This window comes from Marmota flaviventris, chromosome 9 (genome assembly GCF_047511675.1).
Source record: "Marmota flaviventris isolate mMarFla1 chromosome 9, mMarFla1.hap1, whole genome shotgun sequence".
Taxonomy (NCBI): Eukaryota; Metazoa; Chordata; class Mammalia; order Rodentia; family Sciuridae; genus Marmota; species Marmota flaviventris.
In genome coordinates, this window is record NC_092506.1 from 105,808,123 (window position 1) to 105,820,503 (window position 12,381).

Sequence of the window (12,381 nt, forward strand, 5' to 3'; positions counted from 1 at the left end):
TGTAGATGGTCTTTAAGGAGACATCTGGGTATGTGTCCAGGGAACTCTAAGACCATGCAACAGTGGACAGCATGGGGCAGGAATGGTGGTGGTGGTTTAGTTTGAGCAACTCGTTGGGTGACTGCAGCAGAGGCAGGGAGTAGAGACGAAGTAGAAAATGACAGAAGCAGTAGGAGTGGAGGCCCTGAAGGGAATGGACCTCGTTCCGTAAGCAGGAAGGGCCTTGATGATTTCTGAGGTGAGTTGGTTAAAACAAATGCTTAACTATAGGAAGATGATTCTAGCAATTGAGTGGACAGGATTTCTGATCTCCCCAACAGTCTGTCTTCAGCAGGAAAGTGTTGTAGGTGTATCAATAGAACTTTGTCTTAAACATATTCAGAGCTTACATTTCAGTGTTTGCTGGGGCACCAAAGAGCTAAGTTTTGTTTGGGACAGTGCCACACTTATCTAATTAAAGCCAAAACCCTGTAATGGGTTCTAGATTAGAGGTTAGAAGAGGGATCTATATAAATGTTTTAGGCTTTCTAGGTCACATGAAGTCTATGGTCTCAGTTGCAGCTACTCAGTTATGCACAGCATGGATAAAAGAAAGCAGTGGGTATAGCTATGATTCAATAAAACTTTATTAAAAAACAGCCCCCTGTGTCTGACCACTTCTAGACCATGCTCTGAAACTTGTAGGTGTGAATCACCTGGGGTCTTATTAAAATGCAAATTCTGCTTCAGGAGTTCTGGGGAACTGTAGTTCTGTCAGGCTGTCAGGTGAAATGATGCTACTTATCTGCATATCTGGCCTCAGAGCAGCAAGACTTAGAACATGCAGGACATTGCCTTCAGTGCCTACTGCCAAGGTCACAGCACAGATGCTTGAGTATTCTCAGAACTTGGTAACTCCTGAGGATCTTGGAACCAGTCTCCCTGTAGTATTGAGGGGGATACTTTACTTCAAAATAAAATTAAGACTAAATAAAAATGCCTAAGAAAATCCAACAACTCTTTAGGGTTCTTCCTTGACTGCTATTATACTTAAAAACAAAAACCAAATGTTAAGATCATCTTTCTCTGCCTACCCCCTGCCAAACAAAAATGTAAACAAGTAGAACTTGGTGTGCTTTCCTGGGAGACTGTCTGGGCCCCTGCTGGTCTACCATGCCTTTCCTATCTGGCTTGCTGGAACCTGCTGAGTGCTTATCCCTGTTTTGTGTTTTTATTATAGACCAGAATAACTACTTGCTCTGCTCCTCATTGAGTTAGGCTGCAGGCCCTGTGAGAACGAGGGACTGAGGGCACTAGGAAAATGGTGACAGGCTTTTATGTCAGGTTGTGCTCTGTCTCTGTTTGCTGCTAGGAAGGGGCCAGCTTGGCAGCATAGCTCTTGAAGTGTTTGATGGGATAGGACTGTGGCACTGAAAAGGGAACAGTCTCAAGATGGACAGCAGGAGATGAGATGAGAACAAGCAAGCTGAGATATCTGCTTGTGAGCTCAGCCACTGATTGACAACTGAATTTAAAAGGCTATTTCTGATAGTCCTTTCAGACCCCACTGAGAAGCCCAGTTTTCAGCCCATTCATTTACTGCTTTCAGGGGGTAGTTTATTTTATGTCTTTATGTTTCTTCACACGGCCAAGACATGTGACTTTAAAATTCTTGATGTGCCTCCTAGTAAGCAGTACATTTTGTATTATGACCCTGTACCTCATGTATGTGTGAGTGCGCTTGCGCGTGCGTGCGCGCGCACACACACACACACACACACACACACACACATCATTAAAATAGAAGCTTTATGGGACAATATTTAAATGTGCCATGCCTTTTGCTTTCTTCCATTCTTTTGGGGGAGGGAGGAAGCTGGGCGTGGCCCTCTAAAGTGCTTTCACAGCCACCAAGTTGAGACTGCAGCCACACAAAGCTGCCTAAGAATTGGGCACCTTGATTTGGAGGCAAATAAGTAATTAGTTAATACTTCATCCAGTCCCTAAAAAGATGTAAAATAGCCTTTTGGTAGGAACTGATTGAACGAATTAGACCTGTTTGATTGAATAATAGAACTTGTCGCCTTTGGAACAATTTTCTACAAATTGCTAAATGTGGATTATGTAATACAAACGACTTTGCCCTGTGTTTGGTTGTACTTTTCATATTATAAGCATTTAATTCATATTTATTGAATTAAATATAGTAAGTGAAGCTTTTCAAGCAGAGCATATAAATGTGGACGATCCCTTTGAGTTACAGAATTGACAGCTTGGGTGAGGCTTAGAAAATTGCTGCCTGACTCTAGAGTTGTCAGATGTAGCTCAGAGCAGCAGTGAGGGCAGAGCTGACTCACAGGTGCTGCCCATGGAGCAGGGAGGCTTGGTCCATGTGACCCCCAGATTGTCGGAGATCTTCTGAAGCCAGCTATTATATCCCAAAGTGTAGCAGCCCAGGTGGTTTAGACAGTATATGGGCAGGGTCTTCAGTGGCATTGAGGTTTTAGTCAAAATAATTTTGTTTTATAAAATTCTTTTTAAACTTTTCTTTTAATTCTTCTGGTTAGGTCAAGAGAAAGTTTCACTGAATGCTAGTAATTCTTTAACTTTTGTTAATCCCTTTTAGCCAAGAAGAAAAGGCACAACTAGAATCTTTGGACTCCAGTTAGGGAACTGGATCTGCTTAAAATTTAATATTATTTGGTTTGGGGTATCAGGATTTGTATTGTTTTTTTTCTGTTTATGGCATGTAATAGTGTTTTTCCAATTCTGGTTTGGATAAAAATTGTCTTTTGCAGATGTATTTTAGTGTAAAATGAGTATTCTTTAAAGTGGCATGTCAAATAACCATAATACAAGTGATGGTGTGGTAAAAGGAGCAGCGTTGAAACTGAAGTGCCTGAAGTTTGTAAAGTGGTGGCCTGAACTAAACCCAATTGCCTTTCAGTGACTTTGGCTTCAAGATGAGTGAAGATTTGTCCCTAGAAGTGTGTGTTCCAGACCCAGAGTTCTCCGGAAAGTCCTACTCCCCACCTGTGCCTTGTCTTGTGGGCTCTACCTATCGGAGAACAAGAGGGTATGTATCACACAGGTTGCCAAGTGAGGTGCACACAGGGTCTGCACAGAGGGTGAGAATCCAGGACCACCTGGGCTTCTTTCACTTTCTACATTGTAGAACTTTAATTTATCAGATTGTAAATAGCTGGGCAGGTTTAAAATGGTGGTGCCTGCAGACTCTCCTGTTCCCAGAGAGAAAACACTTGCAAGTTCGTAAGCTTTTCTGCAACATAAAAGTCATAAATGTCAACAAGGACACATCTTGAGAGGAGTCCATTGACAAGATATGTCTAAATGTTTTGCCCAGAGCAGTGCACTAAATGGCCTGGGACTGTTAAGTCAATTATGAGCAGAACTGACCTAGAATCTCCAAACACCTTCCTCCTTGTGCTGTAGGGAAACGTGTGGGTGGAATCTGTTGTCCATGGTGGGAATTGTGTTCCCAGTTGGGGGTCCCTCCATGACTGATCTTTGGTGTTTCTGACCTCTTACTTTGTGTGTGCATGTGGGGTTGACAGCTACCGGAAGATTTCTGGGGACACTTGCAGTGGAGGAGACGTTGAAGCACGACTGGAAGGAGAGCTGGTTCCTTGTCCCCTGGCAGGTGAGAGGCAATTTCTTCTCTATGGCTTCTTGAAATATCATTGAAGTCTTATCTGGATCTTACCTCAGTCAGGCTTGTGGCTCTTCTAACTCAGTGGAGAAAAAATAAACGAAATTACAAGCATCAGAGTTCCCTTTTCCTCTTAAGATTGGCATCCAAACTAAATTTATATATAGTCTTGCATCTTTAAAGGAATGGAAAATATTTAGTATGGGCTCAGTTTTTTGAAGGAAATCCCTCTGTTCATTGAAAAGTGTGTGTTTGGTGACTGTTGTGTGCTAGGCCCTGGGTGGGGGCCAAGGGTGCCCACAGGCTTTTGTGTTCTTCATCTGTTGTTGCTGTTGAATTTAAAGACACCTATGGCTTCATAGGAGGTAACTTAGTGGTTTGTCTTAATTTTGTAATAATTATAGCTAATATATTAATGGAATTTTGCAGATTTTAATGTACTTTTCCATGCATAGGCAGTTTAATCCTTTTAACACCCAAATGAAGCACATATTATCAGCTTCACTTAATATGTACATATCTATGAAAAAGCAAGCATGTCCAGAAGAGAGGATAAGATAACTTACCCAAGGTCACACATATCCAGTAAGTGACAGAGTTAAAATTCAAATTCTTGGGTCTATTCCTTTCATTGGACATCACCCAAATGGCATTCCTATTATTCAGAAGATCATTATTCCTACTAATTTTGGAAGACTTCTTTGGGATGATTACACATGCCATAAAGGTGTACTGTATTCTAAAATGTGTTTCAGATTGATTTTCTGGGAATGTAACATGGATATTTGTTACACAGACATGAAATTATAATACCTTAAAAAAGAGTTAACCTCATGGCCTCTCTTCTTTCTTCACTGTGCTTCTTATTCATTCAGATCTTCCGTCTTCCCTGTGAGCCCTGCTCTTGCTCACTCTGCTCGGTGAGGGCAGAGGATGAGCTGACTTCCATAGCGTGGTGGTATCCAGTGGAACAGCCACAGGTGCCAAACGAGTCATGAAAGCAGTGTGTAGGGCAGAGCAGCCTCTCCTGTGCCCTGTTGCCTGTTTGCCCTGGTGTTTTTCATGCTAAGCTCATTAGTCCTTTAATTTAATCTTCCATCACTACCAGAGTAATTAACATAGCTCACCGTGGAGACTTAAAAAAGAACCACTGCTTCAGCAGATTCCTACAGATGAGCAGATAATATTCAGATATTCCCATCACAAGTGCTGTTATTGATGAGGACTTGGTGAGGAGGCTTTGAGTGATGGCTCTAAAGGGCCTAGAGTACATACTTTTGTAATAAATATTTCCAAAGATAATTCAGCAAGGGACAAAACAGTTTGTATAAAGCCATCAAAACTGGCAGGAAAGCTATTTTCTCTTTTGATAGGAGAGGATAGAATAAGGAATGAAGTAGAAAAGTCTCATTTCAGTATAAACCACCTCCTAAATGTCAAAGAAGCAGAAGAAGGCCAAAAAAGAAAGGAAATAGAAGGCAGGGAAGTACCCAGAAAGAAAAAGATGTTTTCATAAGGCTAATGGGAACCAGAACATTTTGCAAAGATGAGGTAGTCTGGGCATCTGGAAGGATTTTTATAATGCAGTAATTTTTCTTCCTTTTGATTACTCTTAACAACACACATTTCCAGGCTGTGCTTACATATGGCCAGCACCGGCCAAGCATTCTGTTCCTTTTCTAGATTAGGCATTATACACTGAAGTACTGCATGCTGCTCACTGTCTAATCCTGAAGCAGGTTTTTCTGGACTTGGGCTCTTCTTTGTTTCTTGGAAGAAACAAAGTACCATGGGAACTACAGGGACAACTGAAAGGAGGCATTTGATTATCATTTGATAGCTTAGAAGCTTTTGAAGTAAAGTGAGCCCCAAAGAAAAGAAGGCATACTTACCTATTAGAAACTGTAGGTGGATTCACTTTTTGAGGTATTGTTTCTCCTGATGGAGTCCAGAGGGGGCTAATCCAGGCATGCAGCACTGGGAGTCACATCTTGGTTCCACGTGCACCACGCTGTCAAATGGATGCTTATTTTTTCTTCTTCATTTTTAAAGAACTTTTTACTGTTAGACTCTGGGGAGATGACTCACGTTAACAAATATCCAAATATAGGGACAGACTCAAAAAATAGCAGCTCAACATCATCCTTAAGCCTGGCTTCTCCTAATCCTCCTTTGTCTAATCCCTCTCTGGGTGCCATTGTGGCACTCCTCTGGGTTTTGCCTGTGAGGTTTGTTTTCTCCAACTTCTCTGGGTTGGGTGCTCACATTTATTCATTTATTACAAAGAATTTTACAAAGAGTGCAGGTAAACAGCAATAAGGAAGAGTGTGCTGGGTGAGGTGGTGGGGTGTGAAGCTTCTGTCCTCTTGCTGGGTGCACTGCCCTCCACGCACCTCCATGGGTTGGGCTGACCGAAGCTCCAACATAGAGACTGTCGACAGGGATGCTGAGGTTTTGCTTCTCTCCACTCCTGTGGAAGAGCCTGGATGTCTTCCACGCTGTTTCCTAGGTGGAAAAGAAAGAGTGCTAGGTTTTCCTGTTACTGATTGTCTGACTTAAATAAATCTCTTCAGCCGCATGGGCCTCTATTTCTGTGTCTTAAAAAGTGGCAACCTGAGGATGTAGCTCAGTGGTAGAACTTGTTCTTAGCACCTGCAAGGCCCTGGCTTTGATCCTTAGTGTGTGCATGTGCGCATGTATACACACACACAAAATACAAAAGAGTAGCAGAAGGAGGAGCTGGGGTCCCACTGTTCTCTTTATGTAGATCATTAGTATCTACATAAAAAGAGGCAGCATAGTAGTCATGTTTTAAAATATAGACTATGAATACCTGGGTTCAGATCTTGGTTCTGCCACTTACTAGTTGTATGGTGTTAGACAAGTAACTTAGCCTCTCTGGTCGCAGTTTTCTCATTTGTAAAACTGGGTTCATGATAGCTCTTCTATCATGCAGTTTTTGGGAGGATTAAGCAGTGCCTAGCATGTGGCAAGTACATTGCATGTTTCTTGAGCAGAAAGAAAGTCTTTGTGATGATTATATTGCAAAATATTTTGTAAATAGTCCAGAGCAATTGTATTATTATTTTGAAAATCTGTCAAGTTGGTATGATTGCCACATGTCATTGTGAACAATATGAATGAACAAACTGGTTAGAAAACTTAGTGTTATGGTCTGGATGTGAGGTAGCCTCTAAAAGCTCATGTAAGACAATGCAAGGATGTTCAGAGGTGAAACGGTTAGATTTGAGAGCTGTAACCTACTCAGTGGATTAATCTGTTTGATGGATTCATAATCTGAAAATCACAATGGGTGGTAACTGTAAGCAGGTAGTGTGTGGCTGGAGGAGAGGCTCCCTGGGAGGGTGCCTTTGGGGTTTTATATTTTGCCCCTGGCACTTGCTTTTGCTGTTTCCCAGCTGCCATGAGCTGACAGCTTTTCTCCACCATGCCCTTCTGCCATGATGTTCTGCCTCAGCTTGGGCCCAGGACAATGGAACCACTCAACCATGGACTGAACCTCTGAAACCATGAACTCAAAATAAACTTTCCTTCCCTAAGTTGTTCTTGCAGGTATTTTGGTCATAGAGATGAAAAGCTGACACAGTTAGTTCCAAGTCTTCAGTGACTAATGGTGTCTGGTTAATGAGATTATGATGTGGTTATTCAGGTTTCCTTCACGATAACCAGCTGGGAAAGGTTTATTTTAGCTCACAATTTTAGAGGTGTCAGTCCATGAATGGTGGCCAGGAACCAAAAGAGCAGCAGCAGGAGGAGCTGGGGTCCCACTGTTCTCTTATAAAGGTCACACTCCCAGTGACCTAAAACCTGTGAGGCCCCACTTCTTAAAGGTTCCATAACTTTCCAACAGCATCAAGCTGAAGACCAAGCCCTTAACTCATGGGTCTTTGGGTATACTCCAGATCCAAGTTATTGTGTGGTGCTATGGGACAGTCAGAAAGAGAGAGAGAACATAGTGATTGGTCTCATTGATATTGGCAAGTGTGACTCTGAAGACTTAGAGGTGGAATGCAAAGTGTGGATACTGAAGCAAGTATACTGGGGTATCTAGATTTAAAAAAAAAACATCTAACGGGTAAAACATTTGCAGATGAAGAAACAGATTCACTGGCATTCAAATAACCTGCTCAAGGCAGAAATATCATCCATGATATGCCTTCCAGGTTTGGATTCCTAGTTTTTTTCAGTTGATCTAGACCATGTAACAGTGGTGTCGAAGTTTGTGTATTAAAAAAAAAAAAAAAAAGGTCAGATCAGCTAGGAGCTCTTCAGCATCCCCCAGGTCCACTCTCTGTTGCTTGTGTATCTGGCAGAGGAGAACGAATTCATCCTGTACGCCATGCGGAAGTCCATCCACCGCTATGACCTTGCCTCTGGAGCCACAGAGCAGTTGCCTCTCAGTGGGCTTCGGGCAGCTGTGGCCCTGGATTTTGACTATGAACGAAACTGCTTATATTGGTCTGACCTGGCCTTGGATATCATCCAGGTGAGTCAGCCATTGGTCTGCTTCTGGGGGTTGCAAAGCTGGGGATCAGATTTCATCCTCATACATGCTAGGCAAGCTGTCTATTACTGAGCTCTTCCCGCAGCCCAAATCCATGCATTTTAAAGGAGAGAGAGTATCTTTATTCATTGTCTACATAATCATTTTAGAAACACAACTCCAAAAACCTTTACCTATATTCTTAACCCAACAGAAATTATACAGTGTCTGGGTATCTTGGGGGTGAGGAACGGGGTGACCGTGAGTATAGCTGTCCCAAGGATAGCACCTGATGGCTAAGAGCTTCACAAGGGAAGAGCAGCTGTGAAGGCAGATACAGGAACTCAGAAATAGCAGCAGTTTGGTTTCATTAGTTTTAAAAGCAGACACATGCATCTGAGTAATCTCTGACCTCATTAATGTGATATAGCACATAATTTAGTAACCAGTGTTCATGACGCTAATGCAGAGTAATATAAAGGATTAAATTCTGTTCATTGTTTTGTTTAAAACAGGAAACCATAATACATTTTGGAAATGCCCTTATTAAAACTCAGCTTCATGTGTCTGGAAAATTTAACAGTATAAAACATCTCATCCCTTGGCAATCCAGCCAGCTGAATAAAGGGTTACTGTCCATGAGACTGATTTGGCAGAAGATCATTTGAACATTTCACAGCATTTACTGCTGTTTTTCTCTCTCTAGCGCCTCTGTTTGAATGGGAGTACAGGGCAAGAAGTGATCATCGATTCTGGCCTGGAGACAGTGGAAGCTTTGGCCTTTGAACCTCTCAGCCAGTTACTTTACTGGGTGGATGCTGGCTTCAAGAAGATTGAGGTATGTGTATCCCCATGTTTTTCTTAATTAAATGAGGAGGGGAGCACCTGGGCTTTGATCCAGATTTGACACAGGGGTGGGAGCCAGTGTGTTAAATTACTCTGGCAATTTTCTAAGAATTTCCAAAGAATGGAAAGGCTGAGCCCTTAGGAGAAAGGGAAAGGAGGGGGAGGGTTGGTCCCAGAATGATTACTCACTGCCATAAAAGTCCCAGGTGAGAACGTGGTGTCTGATGTCATCAGAGATAACGTCATTAAGATAACTAAAAGTTTATACTTTGGCTAACAGAAGCATAATATAATAACAATAATGATAATGATGCCATATTGGTAACAGTCCAGTAATAATGCTAGAGTAATAATGACAGTGACATCATCATCATTATTATCTGTAATAATAATACAGATATTACTGTCTATAATTCAGCTACCCCAAAAACGTATTCAGTCTTACATGTGCAAGGCAACATGAGGGTAATAAATGACTTATACACCACCAAAAACATTGGGTTGAGGAATATAGGTCCACCCAATTCCTGAAGGTAGTGCTGAGGCCAGGGACACTGCCTCAGCAGCTTTTTGTACTGGTGCTACATGGAAGTAAAGCATGTGGGTCTTCAAAGTGGGAAGTATAGTAGAAGCAGGGAGGCGCAGAGCCAAGTGAGGTTGCAAGTCCAAAGAAACACTTGAGGAGCTCCGAGTTCAAGCTTTACCATACCAGCTAAATGATATGGTGCAAGGAACTCAGCTTCTTTAGCTTCCGTCTCTTCATGTGTCAAATGAAGATTGATTTATTCACTCAGCCATTTGACAAGTGCTTTGGTGCATGTTATGTGATAGCTCTGATCTTAGGCTCTAATGATGCCGCACTGGGCAAGAAGACCTTGTGCAAGTTCCTGTTCCGATAGACCTTAAGTTTCAATAGGGACAAAATGATAAAGAAATAAAGAAACCAGTTCTGTTGTGATGAGTGCTGCAAAGAACTTAAGTGCAGGTGGTGTGATTACATGGTTGGGGAGTGGAGCATTAGGAAAGGCAGACAGGTCGGAGGCCTCCTGAGGCTGTGGCATCTGAGCTCAGCCTGCTGGTTGTAGTGTGCCCCTCATAGGGATGCTGACAGAAGTAAACAAGATGCAGGGTGCCTGGTATCTACCAAGTGCTGCCTTAGTGGTTTTGTTATTGCTGTTTCTGTCCTTTATTTACTTATGTGTTGCCAGAACTTTGTGAGGTGCTAGAAAAATGCATCTGCCCTTTCATAGGCTTGTTGGGTGACTCCTTCTTAACTCAAATACTGTTTGTGCAAAGTGGTATAGGATGAGTTCACGAGCTCTTGGGTGAGGTGGGTTAGAAAAGTTAGGAAGGGAGGTCAACCCAGAGCTGTTTTGAAGGAAAATTACTGTGTGTTTAGAGCAAGTAGTCGGGAAGGCAGGCCTGCGATGAGTATGGAGGGAGCAGAGTAGTGAGTATATATCAGACTCGAGGATCGTGGGGACTGCGCAGCTGGAGTGGAAGAGGGAGAACGTGGGGCTTGTTCTTGGACTTTTCGTTGCAAGGCTGCTACGTAGAGAATGGGCTGTATTGGGCCATTGGTGGAGGGTGGAGTAACATGGGTGTGTTAAATAAATAACACAAGATTAAGACAAGTCCTCCATATCTGTGGGTTTCACATCAGTGGATTAAAAATGTTCAAAAACCAAAACGAAACTGTACTGAACATGGATAGATCTTTTTTCTTGTCATGATTCTCTAAACAACACTATAACAACTATTTACATAGGATTTACATTGTATTAGTATTATAAATAGTCTGGAGAGGATTTATAGTATATAAGAGGATGTGTGTAGGTTACAGGCAAATGCTTTACAATATTATATAAGAGACTTGTGCATCCTTGGATTTTGAACCAGCTCTGTGGATACCAAAGGGTAAAGCAAGGGTGACCACTTAACTCTGCAGATCATTGTGTGGTAGGAAGTGCACACATAGTTCCGACTGCTCTCAGACTATGTGAAAATTGGCACATGAGCCTGAGGAGGGATCAGCTCATTCTGACTGGAAATGAAGGCAGGTTTCCAGATGGTCTGGAACTGGAATCATGCAGATGTGTGGGGGATGGGCTGGGGGAGGTGACTCTGTAGGCAGGGGCTGATAGAGGGCTTTGGCAATGTGAGTCTTTTTTTTTTTTTTAATATTTTGTTTTAGTTGTAGTTGGACACAATACCTTTATTTTATTTTTATGTGGTGCTGAGGTTCGCACTCAGCGCCCTGCACACGCTAGACCCCAACACTCTACCGCTGAGCCACAACCCCCTCACCCCCTCAATGTGGGTCTTTTAAGGAGCTCAGATCCATTCTGGCCTTTTCTTTTCCTTCTCTTTTCGTCAGGTAGCTAATTCAGATGGTGACTTCCGACTTACAATCGTCAATTCCTCTGTGTTGGATCGGCCTAGGGCTCTGGTCCTAGTGCCTCAAGAGGGGTAAGTGTGTCCTCAAAAGAAAGTCAGCATTGTGTCCAATGCTGCAACAGTAGGTTCTTATAGAAATGTAAACTTCTGGGCAAAACTCTGCTTCTCATGAATATGGTAGAAATAACCTATTAACCGAGAATTTTGAAACCACACCTTAGTCATCAAGGCCAGGTAACTCCATTCGCTTTTCATTAGCAAGTACCAGACTCTGGAGGCATCCAAATGTCTCACATCTGTGAGGTGTTTTTTTCAGTAAAAGTAATGGTGAAAGGGACTCTCCAGACACGGAAGGCCCTCTCATGTATTGTAAGGATTGTTTTATCTTCAGTTTCATGCATGGCACAAATATTTAATTCAATCCATCTTTCCCCTGCCTCCCCTCACACCCAGCACATATAGGTTTTCTTACTCAAAATTAGTATGTACTCGGCTGGGACTGTAGCTTAGTAGCAGAGCACTTGCCTAGCATGTGTGAGGCACTGGGTGTAATCCTCAGCACCACAGAAAGATAAATAAATAAATGCATACAATAAAATAATTATTTTAAAAAAGTAGTATTGTGTTTAGGGAATGCAAAGTCCTTTCATGTCTGCTAGTATTTATGATCAAAATTAGTACATTTTTTTTTAAAGAGAGAGAGAGAGAGAGAGAGAGAGAGAGAGAGAGAATTTTTTAACATTTATTTTTTAGTTTTCAGCAGACACAGCATCTTTGTTTGTATGTGGTGCTGAGGATCGAACCCAGGCCGCACGCATGCCAGGCGAGCGCGCTACCGCCTGAGGCACATCCCCAGCCCAGTACTATTTTTTTTTAAAGAAAGGTTCTTAAAATAATCTATGTACTTGGTTAAAATATTAAAAGAGAACAAAAGTGTATGAAACAAAAGTATTTGGTATTTGTTTTCCTCCTCCTCTTCTTTTTT

At 42.2% G+C, this 12,381-nt stretch overlaps 1 protein-coding gene across 1 annotated transcript in view; it reads left to right on the top strand.

The window, feature by feature from the left end:
- Nucleotides 1-12,381, top strand: part of Sorl1 (sortilin related receptor 1) — a 163,049-nt gene that overhangs the window by 81,427 nt on the left and 69,241 nt on the right. Inside the window, exons 15-19 of the mRNA XM_027930487.3 lie at nt 2,927-3,055; nt 3,555-3,640; nt 7,984-8,156; nt 8,860-8,991; nt 11,377-11,468. Coding sequence (XP_027786288.3) covers nt 2,927-3,055; nt 3,555-3,640; nt 7,984-8,156; nt 8,860-8,991; nt 11,377-11,468 — 612 coding nt within the window. The remainder of the gene's footprint in view (nt 1-2,926; nt 3,056-3,554; nt 3,641-7,983; nt 8,157-8,859; nt 8,992-11,376; nt 11,469-12,381) is intronic.